This window comes from Apteryx rowi, unplaced genomic scaffold (assembly GCF_003343035.1).
Source record: "Apteryx rowi isolate R43461 unplaced genomic scaffold, aptRow1 scaffold_345, whole genome shotgun sequence".
Classification (NCBI taxonomy): Eukaryota; Metazoa; Chordata; class Aves; order Apterygiformes; family Apterygidae; genus Apteryx; species Apteryx rowi.
In genome coordinates, this window is record NW_020449919.1 from 199,047 (window position 1) to 214,151 (window position 15,105).

At 33.6% G+C, this 15,105-nt stretch overlaps 1 protein-coding gene across 10 annotated transcripts in view; it reads right to left on the bottom strand.

Moving 5' to 3' along the window:
- Positions 1-15,105, bottom strand: part of SLF1 (SMC5-SMC6 complex localization factor 1) — a 37,923-nt gene that overhangs the window by 18,736 nt on the left and 4,082 nt on the right. For 5 of the 10 annotated variants that reach the window (XM_026072637.1, XM_026072640.1, XM_026072635.1 and 2 more), the window contains 8 exons: positions 13,862-14,051; positions 12,329-12,373; positions 8,359-8,490; positions 6,844-6,897; positions 3,616-3,774; positions 2,877-3,043; positions 1,352-1,489; positions 512-677 (listed from right to left, as the gene is read on the bottom strand). In XM_026072637.1, coding sequence (XP_025928422.1) covers positions 512-677; positions 1,352-1,489; positions 2,877-3,043; positions 3,616-3,774; positions 6,844-6,897; positions 8,359-8,490; positions 12,329-12,373; positions 13,862-14,051 — 1,051 coding nt within the window. The remainder of the gene's footprint in view (positions 1-511; positions 678-1,351; positions 1,490-2,876; positions 3,044-3,615; positions 3,775-6,843; positions 6,898-8,358; positions 8,491-12,328; positions 12,374-13,861; positions 14,052-15,105) is intronic. The other 5 variants (XM_026072641.1, XM_026072638.1, XM_026072644.1 and 2 more) reach the window with 5 other exon arrangements.

The window sequence follows — 15,105 nt, forward strand, 5'->3', positions numbered from 1 at the left end:
TCCATTTTTATGAAAAGATCTAGGGAAGATAACAAATGAAACTAAGAGACTTGGGAAGAAAATTGGGGCATTTATTAAAATAAAATTACGCATAGCTGTAGAAAACAACAAAATTTGTTTTGGTAGCTTTCTCTTTCCAACATTGCCTGAATACAATCACTGTAAAATAAGATAATCATCTGTTATACCTTATTGTTCGACAGGATGTGTTAAACTTGTGTCCCTAATGACTACAGTAACACCTGCTGGTAAGGGCATGTGAACATCTGAATGTAGCCACCAAGCTACTCGTGACTCCAGTTCGTTTCTTCTCTACAGATCAATATGAGAATCTTATGGATCAATTCATTTCCTTTAGTGGAGCAAAACCCAGCATGCTTCACAACAAAAGGCAGATATAACAAGCAGCTGTGGTACTTACATATAATTCCTCACAAAGAAATGAACAAAGGAATGCCTTTTAAAAAATATGTTGGTCTTCATTATTTTATAGCATAAAATTCATACTCACATCATTTGTTCTGTTCATTTCTCTATGGGAAAGTACGACCCAATCTGCTAGAATATTTATGTGTTTGGTAAAAAGCACCGAGGTTTCGCTTCCCAGCCAAAAGGTCTTCAGAAGAACTGTCTGTGGCATGACTTGCTGATGCTGTGAACTGGCCCCTTCAAACAAACTGTAAAAAAAGAAAGTGAAAAAAACTGAGTCTTCATGCCACTTTGATTACTATAGTTACCAGACAGGAACCTTGTCTTCTGTCAAAACACACAAAGGTTTGGCAATTTTTAAGTATAGAAAGATCAGACACAATTTCTGATGAATAATAAGTAAAATAATGATGACTATTAGAGTCAAACTGTAGGAATTCTAATATTGTGCTAATATTATACAAAGTACAGGCAGAGCAAAAACAAGATTTTTTTTAAACTTCATAAACTAAAGAAAGATAACTATCTCCCTAGCAGAAGATAACATTTAATTGAAAATTTTTAAAATATCAGTGGATTCAAACTCCTTCTGGTCCACCTTAAAGAATGAAAACTGAAGTATTGCAAAGTCAAAAATGCAACTTTATGAGCAAAATTAAACACCCACTGAAACCAGTAATATCATCAAATAATAGGTTATGAAAAGTTAGAGACCTTAAAACACAATTAGAAAAAACAATACAAATTGCAGTAAGTAAACTGAGAATTGAGAAATACAGAAGGAAATTCTAAGTAAATACATGTCTGTGAGAACCGTATCTTATTAGGGACATACTAAAATCAGGATACAACCTGCTGTATATACAGAAGTGCATGTGAAATTGTGAAAAGCAGTAAGAAAGAATTATCCCACAAAACCCACCTTATTGTCAGAAACTCTACTTCAGCTTTTACTAAATCAAAGAAAAATTTCAATAATGTTTTGTGAACTATCCTCTGTTCATGTACTTTTTCTGAAACTGAGACTGCATGACAAATGGTTTTGCAATAAAGGCAGGACCTGAAAAATAAACACCAAAAAAATCCATTTGTATGACTAAAATTATATTCTGATTTACCAGCAAAAAAGGTAGTTTTGACTTTTGACAATTTTGACAAGTAAATACCTTGCTCCCCAGCAACATTCATCATTTTAAAGCCAAACTTTTATGTTTTTAAAGCCAAATTTTCAGTAAAAAAAAATTAACATTTGATACTGGGGCTTTGTGTTGTAGATGAAGATTTTGTTTATAGTGTAAACTTAATTATTTACCTGTTAAATTTCTCTACTTCAGTTACTGTACAATTACTGAATTTAACAGTACTTCTTAAAAATCCTGTCATTACGAGGTAGTCTAGTATTATAAACTACATTGTAACTCCTATAAACCTTAGTTTAAACAGCAGTTCACACAGATACTGTTTGACAGGAATACAGTTTTTGATCGAATCTAATGATTGTCTAACATGATGCAGATGATTTTGAAGTTAAGCGTAGAATATATTTTTGGATAGAATTTTGACTGTTGGAAGGAACACATACAAAAAAAAGAGCAAGTATTCAATTGCTGAGTGTTCATATTCTGCCAGTAAGTACTGTTAGAAGCTTAATATATAAGATAAATTATTTCCCATTCAAGTGGCATGTGACACGTTCCTAATCAAAATGGTTAAATGTTCAATTACAATGATTCAAATTCAATGCCTTTCAAGACTAAGAGCATGTTTACAATCATGTATTTGTAATCACTGTTATATCAAACTATTTAAATATTACTTAAGATGATATGATAGCAATAAGATGAGGTACAGCTCCTCTTCCAAAGGAACAAATGAATTATAAATTTCTATTCAAGGAAGTCACACACAAAAAAAATTCGCAAGGTAAAGAATGGAGTAGCAACCCAAACAGTTGATATATGCAGAGTCTTATATTTGTAGATGCATAGAATTTAATAAGACTTGCTGAACAAGATTGTAAAGTTTGTGACTAAAATAAAAATACAATATGAAGCTTCATGTTTGGCAAGATAAAATTGGAAGTTGTTTCACAACTGCAGAGAGATACATATAGATAGATATAGAGATGCACACCCACACACCAGCACTAATACATAAATTATTCTAATTTGTGAAAAGCTTAACAAAAATAAACAAACATTCTACAACAAAAGAGAAGAGAAGCAGCAAACATATTCTTTTTCCTTTCCAATAAACACCTCTACCTGTGTGCTAAACTGAAACATACAGTGAAAGGTCCAAACCTCAATTATAATGCTAGACCTTCATGTACAGTTAACTCATCCTGGTGAAAAAGTGACTTAAGTACAATAGAATTCCAGCTATCCTCCCCTGCCCCAGTTTGAAGTAAAATAACACCTATCTAATACCTCATTAAATCTTCTTACCTTACAAGCATCTCTATCAAGGACCATGTACCTTTCTTACAAATAGGACACTGAAGAAGGTCCAAATAATACCTTAACACAGAAGGGGACTTCCAAGGAGGATCAAGTTGGAGAACAAGGTACAAAATGTGAAGAAGTTTAGCAGAAAATATTGCATCAGTATTTCCCTGTAATAAAATGAGAAAATAATATTGGCTCCATATTGGCCAAAGATCCATGATCACTAAGAATTTATACATTTTCTTCATTCCTCATAATCCTAAGTGACCAAATTTAATTATGATCAGTTAAGTAACATGCAATTTAATGCAAAACTAGAAGCAGCAAAATTCAGAATTTCCATAAGAAAGAATGAAAAGCACAGCTTGCACTACTGTGGTATTCCAGCATCATTGCTTAGAACAAACCTTGAATTGACCTCAGTATCTGTGACCTATTATGTTAAAAAAAAAAAAAAAAGTCACACATGCCGTTTTTCAAAGCAGTAGAAAGAATTCTGGGCTGGCTCTTTCATAATATTTAGAACACTACATTCTATGGCTTATAAATAATAAAAAAGAAACAGATTAAATTTTTCCCTTTACTATAGGCTGCATTAAGGCTAACACACTGATGAATAGGAAGTGAAGGGTTAATATTTCACTTGAAAAAAAACAGTAAATACACCAACAGTAGCAAAGATTATAATATTTCCATTTCCTGTTTTAATATTCATAATAGTTAAGCCTTCAGATCTCACCAACAAGACATGTTCTAGAAGAGAATGAAGAAGTTGCACAGGGGGTATACAATACTTTTGACCAGCTGCAAGTTCTGTGATTACATCAGGAAAGAAATACTCTTCTACTAGTCCTTCAAGTATACAAAGTGTACCTCTGGACAGGTCAGTATTTTTAACCTAAAAATAAAGTATCTTTGTAAGTAAGAGAACAGCTTAATACAGACCAAATATGAACAAAAATTAACATGAAACTTCTAAGAAAATATCGGCAATATGTTAAAGCAAGAGAACATTATACACCAGAATTGAAATAACTACTTATAGCCTGATTCAGTAAGTTGCTGTCATCTAGAAGGCCTTCACTCTTACTGAACTGGGTTTTCATTAAAAAGACAGTACCTTTCATAATGTGCTTACCATCTCAGAAGATCTGAATATATTTAATCTTTTAAAAAAACAAATTATAATTTACACACCCAATAACTTATCTGTAATTTATTCTTGAGAGGTATACAAAGAAGTAAGTGTTAATATTTCCACGCATGCACAGAGTACATGAGACAGTGCATGACTGGAACAGTAAGATAATTAGTACCACTGGAACAGCTTGAGAATGAAAGAAAAATGTAAAATCATGAAATAAATAATTTATGAGTAAACATTATAAATCTATAAACCATATAACTGTTTTATCTCCCTAGCACTCCTATTCCTATATAGCATGTCAGAGAAGCAGCTAATGCTACAGATAGTAGAGGTATTGATCCCAGTGTATTTCAAAGCTCTAAAGACCTTCTTAATGGCACAGAGCTCCCCTCTTACTCTCTGCCATTCCTGAGAGCAAAACATTTAACTTTGCAAGCTTTCAGAGGACCCATAAGGATCTAAAAGCTTTCATGAAATGCTGTATCTGCTCTGCAACTTCCCTGTTATCATCTGTACTTTCAGCTTTCCAAACCTTTATTTTTGTAAATTACTGATATGCAAGAGGAGCTAGTAAAGATGTTCTCAGCTACATTGCTGTTTACCTCTGTCCTCTAGTCCAGGTTCAAGCTAAAGCCAAGCTGTACAAGCCAGTTACAACCATACCATTACCAGAGCACAGCTTCTGGGTGCCTGATAATTTCTATGTTTGAAATCCAGCTACTCTGCTGTAGGCTGAAGCCAATGAGAGCCAGCATATACACAAGCATGGTCAATGAAAAAGTTTAGGCACACATTTAAGTCCAAGCCTCACGTGTCCAGGACAATATAGATATATTCACAGAATTCCTCTCAGGACAACACAGCCTGAGGGCCTGGTAAGTTCAAATAAACTGGGATAAGGAGCCCAAACTATGAAAAGCAGCGGCAGGAAGGGGAGACAATTGAACTGCTGGGAATTAAAAGGTTACATAAATTTATTATTACTTTAGTTCCTAACACCTTGTAGACTTTAGGATCTTTGCCAAGAAACTTGGCTCCTGATGCACATTAGACACAAAGCTACTGAAGACATTCTACCAATTGTTTTAAAATCAAGGAAATAATACACAAACTTCAAGTCCAACTGAGGTTTTGAGGTGTATGGAGTAGACTTATATTAGCAAGTTATCTTCCAAAAATGTTCTAGTAATAAACTAAAAACTTTAAGAGATCAGGTTAAACCTGTGGAAAGAAAGGATAATCATAGTTAAATCATAGCTAAAGTCTCTCAGAGAATGAGCTCCACCTCAGCTTTAAGATACTTGGTTTCTTTACAAAGGTATCATTTCTGAGATTCCTGTATTAGATTCTAATGTACGCCAGTCTCATATTAATGAGAAATAAAACTGCTCATCTGGACAATTTGCTTTTAATCAGGTCTTTGTGCATATGGATTATGCAACTTGCATTTATTTCAATTTTCTCATTTATATATGCACTATTAAAATCTCCACGTTATTTCCTTTGGAAATAATGGTGGCATTCATACTTTTGTAATGCTAATTATATGCAAACAGCACATCTAAAGGGCAACCATAAACTGTTTAATGGCAGTCAAAGAACAACTTCTCTGTTGCATGGATTTTAGATGTGTGAAGATGACTTAGTATATTGTGTATGGATGAACATGTTACTTCTGGCCCTCATCTGGTGATGCTATCAGTATCTGTCTTTTTATACTGTGACTGAAACTTATATCTCTTGAAAATTCTCATTCTAGAAAAAACAGCAACATCCATACATTATTTGGAAAGAAGCACACTGAAACAAAGCTGTTTGGGAGAATGTGAGGCCTTTTGCATCACATTCAGGACAGGAAGGAAGTGGAAAACTGTTTTTCATTTTATTATTAATGGGTAAGGAAAGATGATATAAAACTGCTGTGGTGGACTCTTCTCAGTAGCAGGAGATCTCTTTCATAGGGCCTTTTAATTTTTTTAAATACACAAGTTACCATATAAAGTACAGTAGCTCATAGCTGCTATGTATAATACTTTTTAAGTGTTGAGAGCTATTGTTTTAACAAATTATCCTTAAACAATTTATTCTTAGTATTATAGATAGAAAAGGGGAAAAATTTGGAAGTATTTATTTACTTAACACATAACAAAGAAATAGTAAGAACTGTTACTGACCTGTAACTGACTTATGCCATATAACTGGCTTAATAGCAAGAAAAATGAGAAATGAACTAAATACTTTAGAAAAATGAAATCAAGTAAAAGTAACTACAAAAAAGGACTGGAAAATATAATCCACCATATCCTACTTGCTTCAGTGCACTCTCTAACCTGCCTGATGATACTTAAAGCTTATGCTGTAAGAACAACTACTGTTTTTTTCTATAGTGAGACAATCTTAGTTGAAAGCCTGCCCCTACTAGCAAAAATGCATGAGCACTGCAAGAAGCAGTATATACTTCCCCTTCATTGCTATTGCAAAAATACAGTGCTTGAATAATTTCAGATGCTCTGAATCACATCAGGCCATATTTGTTTCTTTTCTTCTAACAATAACAGGTAAAGCTCTCTTAAGCAGTAGTATTAAAGTTTCTTCAAGATAAAGAGGACAGTACTGAAAGCACTGCAAGAAAGAACAAATCTTGACATATACCCAGTATGAAGTTCTGTTTATGTCTTCAATAATTTTATTAGACTGATGGGATAATCTAAATATTTTAAAATGTTTATTTGATAGCTAATTACACAATAAAAGTGTGTTTGTCTAACCTCAGAATAAAATTCCTTGTACACAACATGCCCTCTTTGCAAGAATCCTTACCTCTGGATTGCATTCATTCAGCTGGTCTATATGAGTAGACTTATGTTTAACAGTCTGTAAAACAGGATAAAGTCAACCTGTACACTGGATACCAACAGACATATTCTATAAATGTTGTACAAAAGCAAAGAATGTTAACTTTTTTTAAGCATGACTCAAGCAAAAAATTCAACATAGCAGTCTGTTTACATTTATCTTTTTAATATTTAGATCGCAAAATTATGAAACAGAGAATTAGTGACCTACAAGGAAAATAATATTGGCAACTTTTCTCCTCCTTAGTTTTCCCGTTATTCTTTGCTCCTTGTTTAAACAGTTGCTATGCAATGACAGTTTTATTAGTTTTCGTCCACTTACATAAATGTTAGTGTTTTCAGTCTTTCCAGTTTTTCTACAACAAAATATAAATTTTGGATTCATTTTGCAAGTCGACTGAGACCTGAAGATATGGCAGTAGGTGCAAAAATGTAGTACTACTATAGCTACCTTTAGTTATAGCCTAGTGTTATGATCTTATTTATATGTATTATCAAAAAAGTCTTTTAGTAGAGTTTGTCCTCAAGATTATGATTACTTCTTCTGCTCATATCCATGTAATAGTTTGAGGGAAAAATAATCTGCTAAGTAGTGCACCTGTTGTATGTACAATACATAAGAAGTTAAGGATGCATTTATTTTTTAAAGGTCTGGAGGCTATGGTCTTGATAAAATGTCACTGATATAACATGGAGTATTTGAGGGTGCATATTTAAGCAGCTTGTGCCTTCAACTCATCAATTTTGTTTTTATATACCATACACTGAGCACTTAGAAATTCTAATTCTTTTGCTACTGAGAACTTATATTAATATACCTACTGGACCTGATTCTGCAGTTACAAAATCATATATTGTTCCCTTTAAGTGAGCTCCTGTAAGAATACTTACGCAATATCATTTGGAGTCAGTGTAGCATACAGAGATAACATATCCCGACTCAAAGTAATTATTCTGTTGTAGTAATTGTTCTGTTTCTAGATACGAAATAATGCTTTTAATTGTTAATGTACTATGTTTATCATGATTAGAGATATGTGTCAACATTAAAATGAAAGAGTGTATTTAGCTTTATTTTCTACTTGTAATAAAAAAACATTCATATGAATCAACAAAAAGTTTGCTTGCTCTAGGATATGTTAGGTTTTAAAAGCTTGTTAGTGTAATTTAGGTAGATAACAGACAAATCATTGAAAGACTATAAACTAATACAACATTTTGTTGTACAATATTAGCTATTATTAGATACGTTACACTGAAATTTCAAATAGTCCACCATGCCTTCCCCATGCCCATGCCTACCATTTACTTTGGTTAATGGTAGATTGTAATAAATAGGGTATTATTAAACACTGCAGGCTAAAAGGCATTATTACAATTTCAGAAAATTTTAAAATATCTATAATCTATAATGAAAGATAAATTTAATTATATGTATTTTACATTTTATGCTAAGAAAGTGTAACTAATTGTTACGTACCTGAGCAAAATACATATGTTTTATCACAGCATTTTTCATTTCAACAAGCTGCATGTTAGACATGATTTGTTTGATTTCTTGTGCAGCTAGAAAACGATTCATTTGGATAACTTCAGTATTTTGTATTTCCTTCTGTGAAGAGCAAAAAAAATCATTATTTTTTAATTTCAAATGGCATAGAGAACTAACGTTCCAAAACGTCTTTATGTGCTTAAGTCTTTCCACATATCCTGTTGTAAACTCATGTGTGCACATGCATGCTTATGTATTTTTCAAGAGTCGACATTATATGCCAGATAAAACAACTTTGGAAACAAACCATTAATGTTGTAGGTAGTTATAGCATGGGCATCATCAGTATGAGCTTTCCCATAATTATTTCTCTAATTGACTCCAACCCTGTCCCAAACTCTGTGACTGAAATGCAAACTGAGTTTCCATAATGGATTTGTTCTTTGGACTTTTAGAAAGCTAAAACCAAAACCCACGTCTTTTCAATTAGAAGAAAGTATAATAAGGATTTTTTTAAATACAATTTTTCATGAATTTGACCAAGACCAGACTCTCATTTTATAAAGGCCACTACAATGAAATCCTTTCAGTTCTTGTCTATAAGGATGAACGAAACTAGTAATTTAAATCTTATAAATTCCTTATATTAGTAATTTAATCTCTAAATTCACCTATCATTTCTAGTTGTTTCTTCAGTACAGGGAATGAGCAAGTATTTCTCAAACTGTTCTGTAATTCAGACTGAAACCAGAAACACTTCCATATAGAAGACTCTCAGCAAACCCAGAAGGTAATTTTTGTTATTGAAAAGTAACTACAAATTGTATTTAAAAATTATTTCAGGATATGAGAACAATACATTTTGGTAAGGTTCAATATATGTTTTCATCAAATGTGCACAGATTAAGAATGAAGCAACACTGTTGTTTTACATAAATACACATAAAAAATAGCCTCCTCTTGAAGTGTAAAATGTGATCAGTAGGACTATGGATACCGTTGAAGGATCCCCCTTAGTCACTGTACTGAGGGCCATTTTTTATTTGGAGCAGGTGTGGAAGGACTTTATACAAGTACAGTGAAATAAATATGCTTGGGGTGGCTTTTGGCCATTCTACTTCAAGCACCTAAATCCAAAGGGGGACACAAGTACTGTATGGAAAACAACAGTAGGAAATAAACACAGTGGTGGTTGTACTGAGAAGAAGCAAGCCACAAACATTTTATATTTTTAAGAGATTTTCAGTGTAAAGCTTCAAAAGCTGCATGTATGTCATTCTATTTTCAGCTGTTCCCTTAAATATGCAATTCAAAACAAAAGTATTTGGCATGTGGATAACTACACATTTTTAAGCAATTATCAAGTTTGTTGCACATTACAGAAGTGTAATAAATGCTTTAGGTAATTTGAGAAGAGCTCTAAATAGCTTTTGATGAGCAAAGGATCACTAAACTCCTACTGAAGTAGGACAAAAGTTCTGCTCTGAGACATTAACATCTTACTTCTTGTGGCACTTCTGCTTTATTTTCAACATCCTTCTAAAAATACTGACATTCAGACAATATACAGTATCCCAGTACCATCTTGCCAAAATGTTATAAATTCCAGTATGCATTCAACAAAGCATTTGAAGTCTGTGTTAAATCTGAGAATAGCTCCCTAAAATCATGCATGTTCTTTAACATCTTGAACCAACACATTTGACACCTTATAGGATCAAGTCATTAATGACAATCTCTCTGAGTAGTTTAACACTAGAAATTATGAGGTTGAAATTACATGATCAGATATAGAAATACAAAGATGAAGCAATGTGTTTGTTCAAAAAAGCAACAGAATAGTATGAAAGGCAATGACTATAAGCAGCTCTACTGAAATAATGAATAACCCTGCTTTGCTGAATTCAACATTTGATTTGGATACAAAGCCTTAGGAGATGATGTGTGCATGCGTATGTTGCAGGGAGGAGGGCATTTATTTCTGCTAGAAGTAGGAGTCAAGTAGCAGCTCTACAGATTTACAAAGTTGGAATGCTCCAAGTTATGTCCTAATGAAATATGTGCCAAGTACTTCTTGGAGAAAGAGACAGGAGTGTGTTCATAACATTTGTTGATAAAGCCTAATATATTTAGACAAGTGTTGTGATTTGATTGCCTATGTTTTATTCTTTTCCTTATAAGAGACTAAGAGTCTTGGCAGTTTTGAGTTCTTTAGATGCATTTGAATAGAAAGCTAATGCTCTCCTTGCCTCTAAAATAAATTACCTGGTAAAGTCTAGGAAAAAAAGATACATGCAAGTTAATGAACTGGTCAAGACAGAACACTGTTATCCCACCAGAGGGGAATTCAGGGTGCATAGCGAGAAACACTTTATTCTCATGGAGATCAATAAAAGGTGAGGTAGCCATAAATACTTGACACTCATTTCTTTATTACATATAATATGATGTCTGTCTTAGCTGAAAGGTGATATAGAGACTAGCTTCCCTGAAGAGGTTTCATTAAGAGAGTAAGTACTAGGCTGAAATCCCACGTTGATGTGTATTATTTATTCAGGATGTAGACACTAAGACTTTTCAATGCCCCCTTCAACCTTTTCATAGCAGCTTTACTGATCATTAAAATGCAGACAGGAAATTTTCTCTGCATTTTGGATATGGAAAATCCAAAGGATTTCAAGTTAAGTAAGTTATTCCTAGTAACAACCCCAGCTTTAATTCCTACTTGCTCACAGAAGTAACATTTTTTATTTAGCAGTTGACTGTAAAGTCATCCCATAGTCTGAGCAGCTCACAGTCTAAAAGAATCTTCTGAGTCCTTGGAGTATTTCCACGTCAAAATGCTATGAAGATTATCATCAAATGCAAAGAGTCTGAATAGTACATCTGACTCTCCTGCTTGGTCAGCTATAACTCCTAATAGCTGCAAAGGACAGACACCTTCTACTGCATCACAAATGTGATCTAAATAACAAAGGGCTCAATTTTTTGATTTTCTTGAAACAATCAGAAGAGTTGGAAATATTGAGAGCATACAGGAGTTCAACACGTTATGATAAAAACAAAGGCCGGTTGTCTATTCTTGCTTGTAAATAGCATTTTTGATTGGCTTTTCCTTCTGATTAAATTCCTTTCCTCCTAGCCCTCTCCTCCAAGCCCTCAAGGCTTTCTGTCAGTATTTAGAATTTAATGGAATCTGTGTCTATTGAATAAGCTTCTAGTCAGTCTACAAGATTGTTGTTTGGTGCTCAAGTCTATGAACAACTGAATATATATTATAACAAGTATATTCCCACAAAGAAATCTTTGCAGTTGACTGGAATGAGCTTCCTGTTGTTTGTTAGCATAAAATATGGTTAGGTTGTCCTAACTGGACTGTATCAAAATGCAGATTCTTCTACCAGAAGTCAATGTCCAAAAATTTAAAGGTACAAGTAAAGCATTGACCAGACTGAGTAACAGCCATACAGTTTTCTGCAGAGTCAGAAGTGGAATACAGAGATTTAAATCTCTCTTTATATCATTCTTTATACCAGCTTTGGGGGCAAGAACACAGCTTATAAAGCTGTTGAAGTTGGAAAAAAAAAAAAAAGACATTTGCTTTTTTGTTTGGTGAATTCTAAACATCCATTTAAATGTCCTCCTTTCAGATAGAATAAATCCACCAACCGTAGACATTGTTCAAAATCAATCTGGCAACATTTTTCTTGATCCTTTGCAGACAAGCTTTCTTTTAAAGCTAAAATCTGGCTTTTCTGTAGCCATTATTAGTTTTCTATTAATATATTTATTATAAAATTAATGGGCGTTGATGACACCGCTTACATTTTTGTCAGTCTTTGTATTATGTGTGCCTCAGCTAAGGAGTAATCCTGGATTTAAATGCTTCAAACTAAAAATATTGTATTACTGTTCCAGAATGGAGAGAAGAAAGTATACAGTAAAGAAGAACATGTACCATGGTCATGGTCTTAATCTCCATAGGATCACTCATCAAAATGGTCTGTAAGAAAAGATAATGCTGGTCTTGGTAAGCAAAGGACTAGGAATCATAAGGTCTCTCTGTCTTTCTCTGTCTGTCTCTCTCTCTCTCTGGAAATTGTAAGAATAATTTCTAGTTCTAGGGAATCTGCACACACAGGGAAATTCACTTAACAGTGGCATGTCCCCTCATCAATGGGAGGATGAAAAACAATCAAGCTGTTTTTCTTTCTTTGCCTTGTCTTTTTGTATCACAGTGAATTTAACTTCTTCTGTTCCATTTTGGCTGAGTGGTAAACCTAACACTGAAGAATCTGAAGTTGCACTGGATGCCTCATCTGGCTAAGTCATTCCAACCAAAAACTCCAGCTCTCTGGAAAGATGATTTTTAATCCTAAGGACTTCTGAATATTTTCTGAAATGTGGACAATTATATCACTCCTTTCTGACTCCACAGACGAGTGCTGCAAATGGAGAAGCATTACAGTATGTTGGTATATGAGAAGTTCTTAAAAAGATGTCCTTGGCATGCTGATCTGTTTTCATAAGGTTGCATATACAGTCCTTTAATTAATTTTTTTAAAATTTAATTGTACTTGTCTACAAGTATGGAATGATCCATCCACAGTAATGGAGAGTTGAAGGTGTGCTCAGATAGCAGTTCATACACCTATTTTAGGAAATGAAAAACTTGCATTCTAGCAGCACCAATCTCTCTGCATCTACTGAATAGAGAATACAGGCGAATAGCTTATAATAGATTCCTAGTATAGAAATATTCTGATCGAATTTCCACTGCTCAGTATACAATCCCCTTACAGAATTCATACTGCAGCCACCAATTTTTCCCAGCCAAGGGCTGCTAGCAAACATATTTTGAGTTATGCATCTGAATCTTAATATTTTAGCATAATTTGTAATGTTATGAATAAAAAGGTAAACAATTGAGATCAGTTCACAAAAAAGTGATTAAACTGATATTAAAGCATGAAGATATAAGGACACCATTTAACGGTGTGTGCCAAACCCAGATAAAATACACACACATACACATTTGAAATCATTAACAAAATGAAGATAATAAAGAAGATCTATTATTTTTCTTTTGGTGTTTTGTGACTAACTAGCTAACTGTTTAATTGGTGGTCAGCTACATTACTTTCATGTACTACTCTGGGAAAGCTACTGGAACCTTCTTCCTGAAGTCTAAACCATTTTTCTAGTAGTAATAACACAAAGTAGGAACCAAGGAGGAGTACAAAGAGGAAGAAGAAATAAAGTATTCTTCCTTGGTGTTATATCTACTGGTCTAAACCAAAATATTGCTTTGGGAGAGACAATTTTTCTATTAGAAAGCTGTTTTATTTTTAACTAAATTTCAAAACAGCCAGGTTGATTGTATTCTTCTCTATCATTAATGCTGTATATTAGAGTAATCGGTAAGGATGACATAAATTGCTAACAGTGATAATGAAAAATGAATTTTAGGTATGTTTTTTAACATACTTACCTCAAAAAGGTAATCTGCTAGATACTGCACAGGGTAATATTGAGCTTCAAAGAGATGTTTTTCTGTAGGAAAACTTTTATCATCGATGAATATATGAGTAATATCTCTCCCTGCATTTTGAGATGAACATATAGTTGCCTTTCCAGCTTCCAGAACTCTAAATAAATATATATTTGGAAAGAGGTATTTACTGCATTATATTAATATTGCTTAAGGCTACATTAATGTTCACAAATTACAAGTATGGAAGTGCAAGAGAATAAGGATTCTAAGTGTGTGACATTATGCAACCTTCATTAGGAGGATAAAAGGGCACTTAAGAGCCTTGAGTGAAGGAAGGAACCCACTTAACAAGACATGTCTTTTCACAATTTAACACTACTAATTAAAATCATCTCCTACCTGATAGAAAGCTTCTCTCTGAGCATTTTTTTTCAAAGCTAAAATTCTTAGACAACAGCTATAATCTATTACATTATGTCCCCCATGATGATATTTAGCGGGTCTTTCAATTAGAGTTTTGCCATAAATCAAGTGGTTTACCAAAAGTGTAACACTGCTTTTCTGAACTGTAACATGGTATTTTCATATTGCAAATACATTTTCTGACTTCATTTTAGAGTCATTTACAGCATTTGGTGCCACCCAATGTTATACACAGAAAACATTTGTTTATGTTTGGGGCAACATTATATGCAAGAGTTTCCTCAGAGGAAATTTGCAGAGGGGTACTGCTGCAATGATTCACATTTTTTAGAAAAGATGACAGACAAGACAGTGGAGGAAGAAAAGAGGTCTTCTGAATTGTTGAATATACGTCCATTTTTCAAAATCCATATATGCAAAAAGAAAAGGATGCTGGCCTCACACACTTACACATCCAATAATTAGGGATTAATGGCAAGAAAAGAATGAAAGGGGAAAAAGCCAGGCTGTTTTAAGTATTAGAGAAAAAAAAAACCAACCATTTCTCAAAGCTGCAGTGGCCTTTACGACTGAAAGCAATGCTTGCTGGAGACAAAAGAAAATCTACCTTTCAATGTTTTCTGCCTAAATAAAAGGATCCCCACATCAGTGTGTGGAAAACTGCCTGGAAAAAAAATAGATTCCTTCCACAAAACTCCCTGTTCATTTCTCTTGTTGATGTAGTTCCTGTTAAAGGTTACTTTTACTGTTAACAGAGTTGTGCAAGACAGCATTTCAATGGCATTATCACAAGGATTTGCAGAAGCAGTTTTCATTGG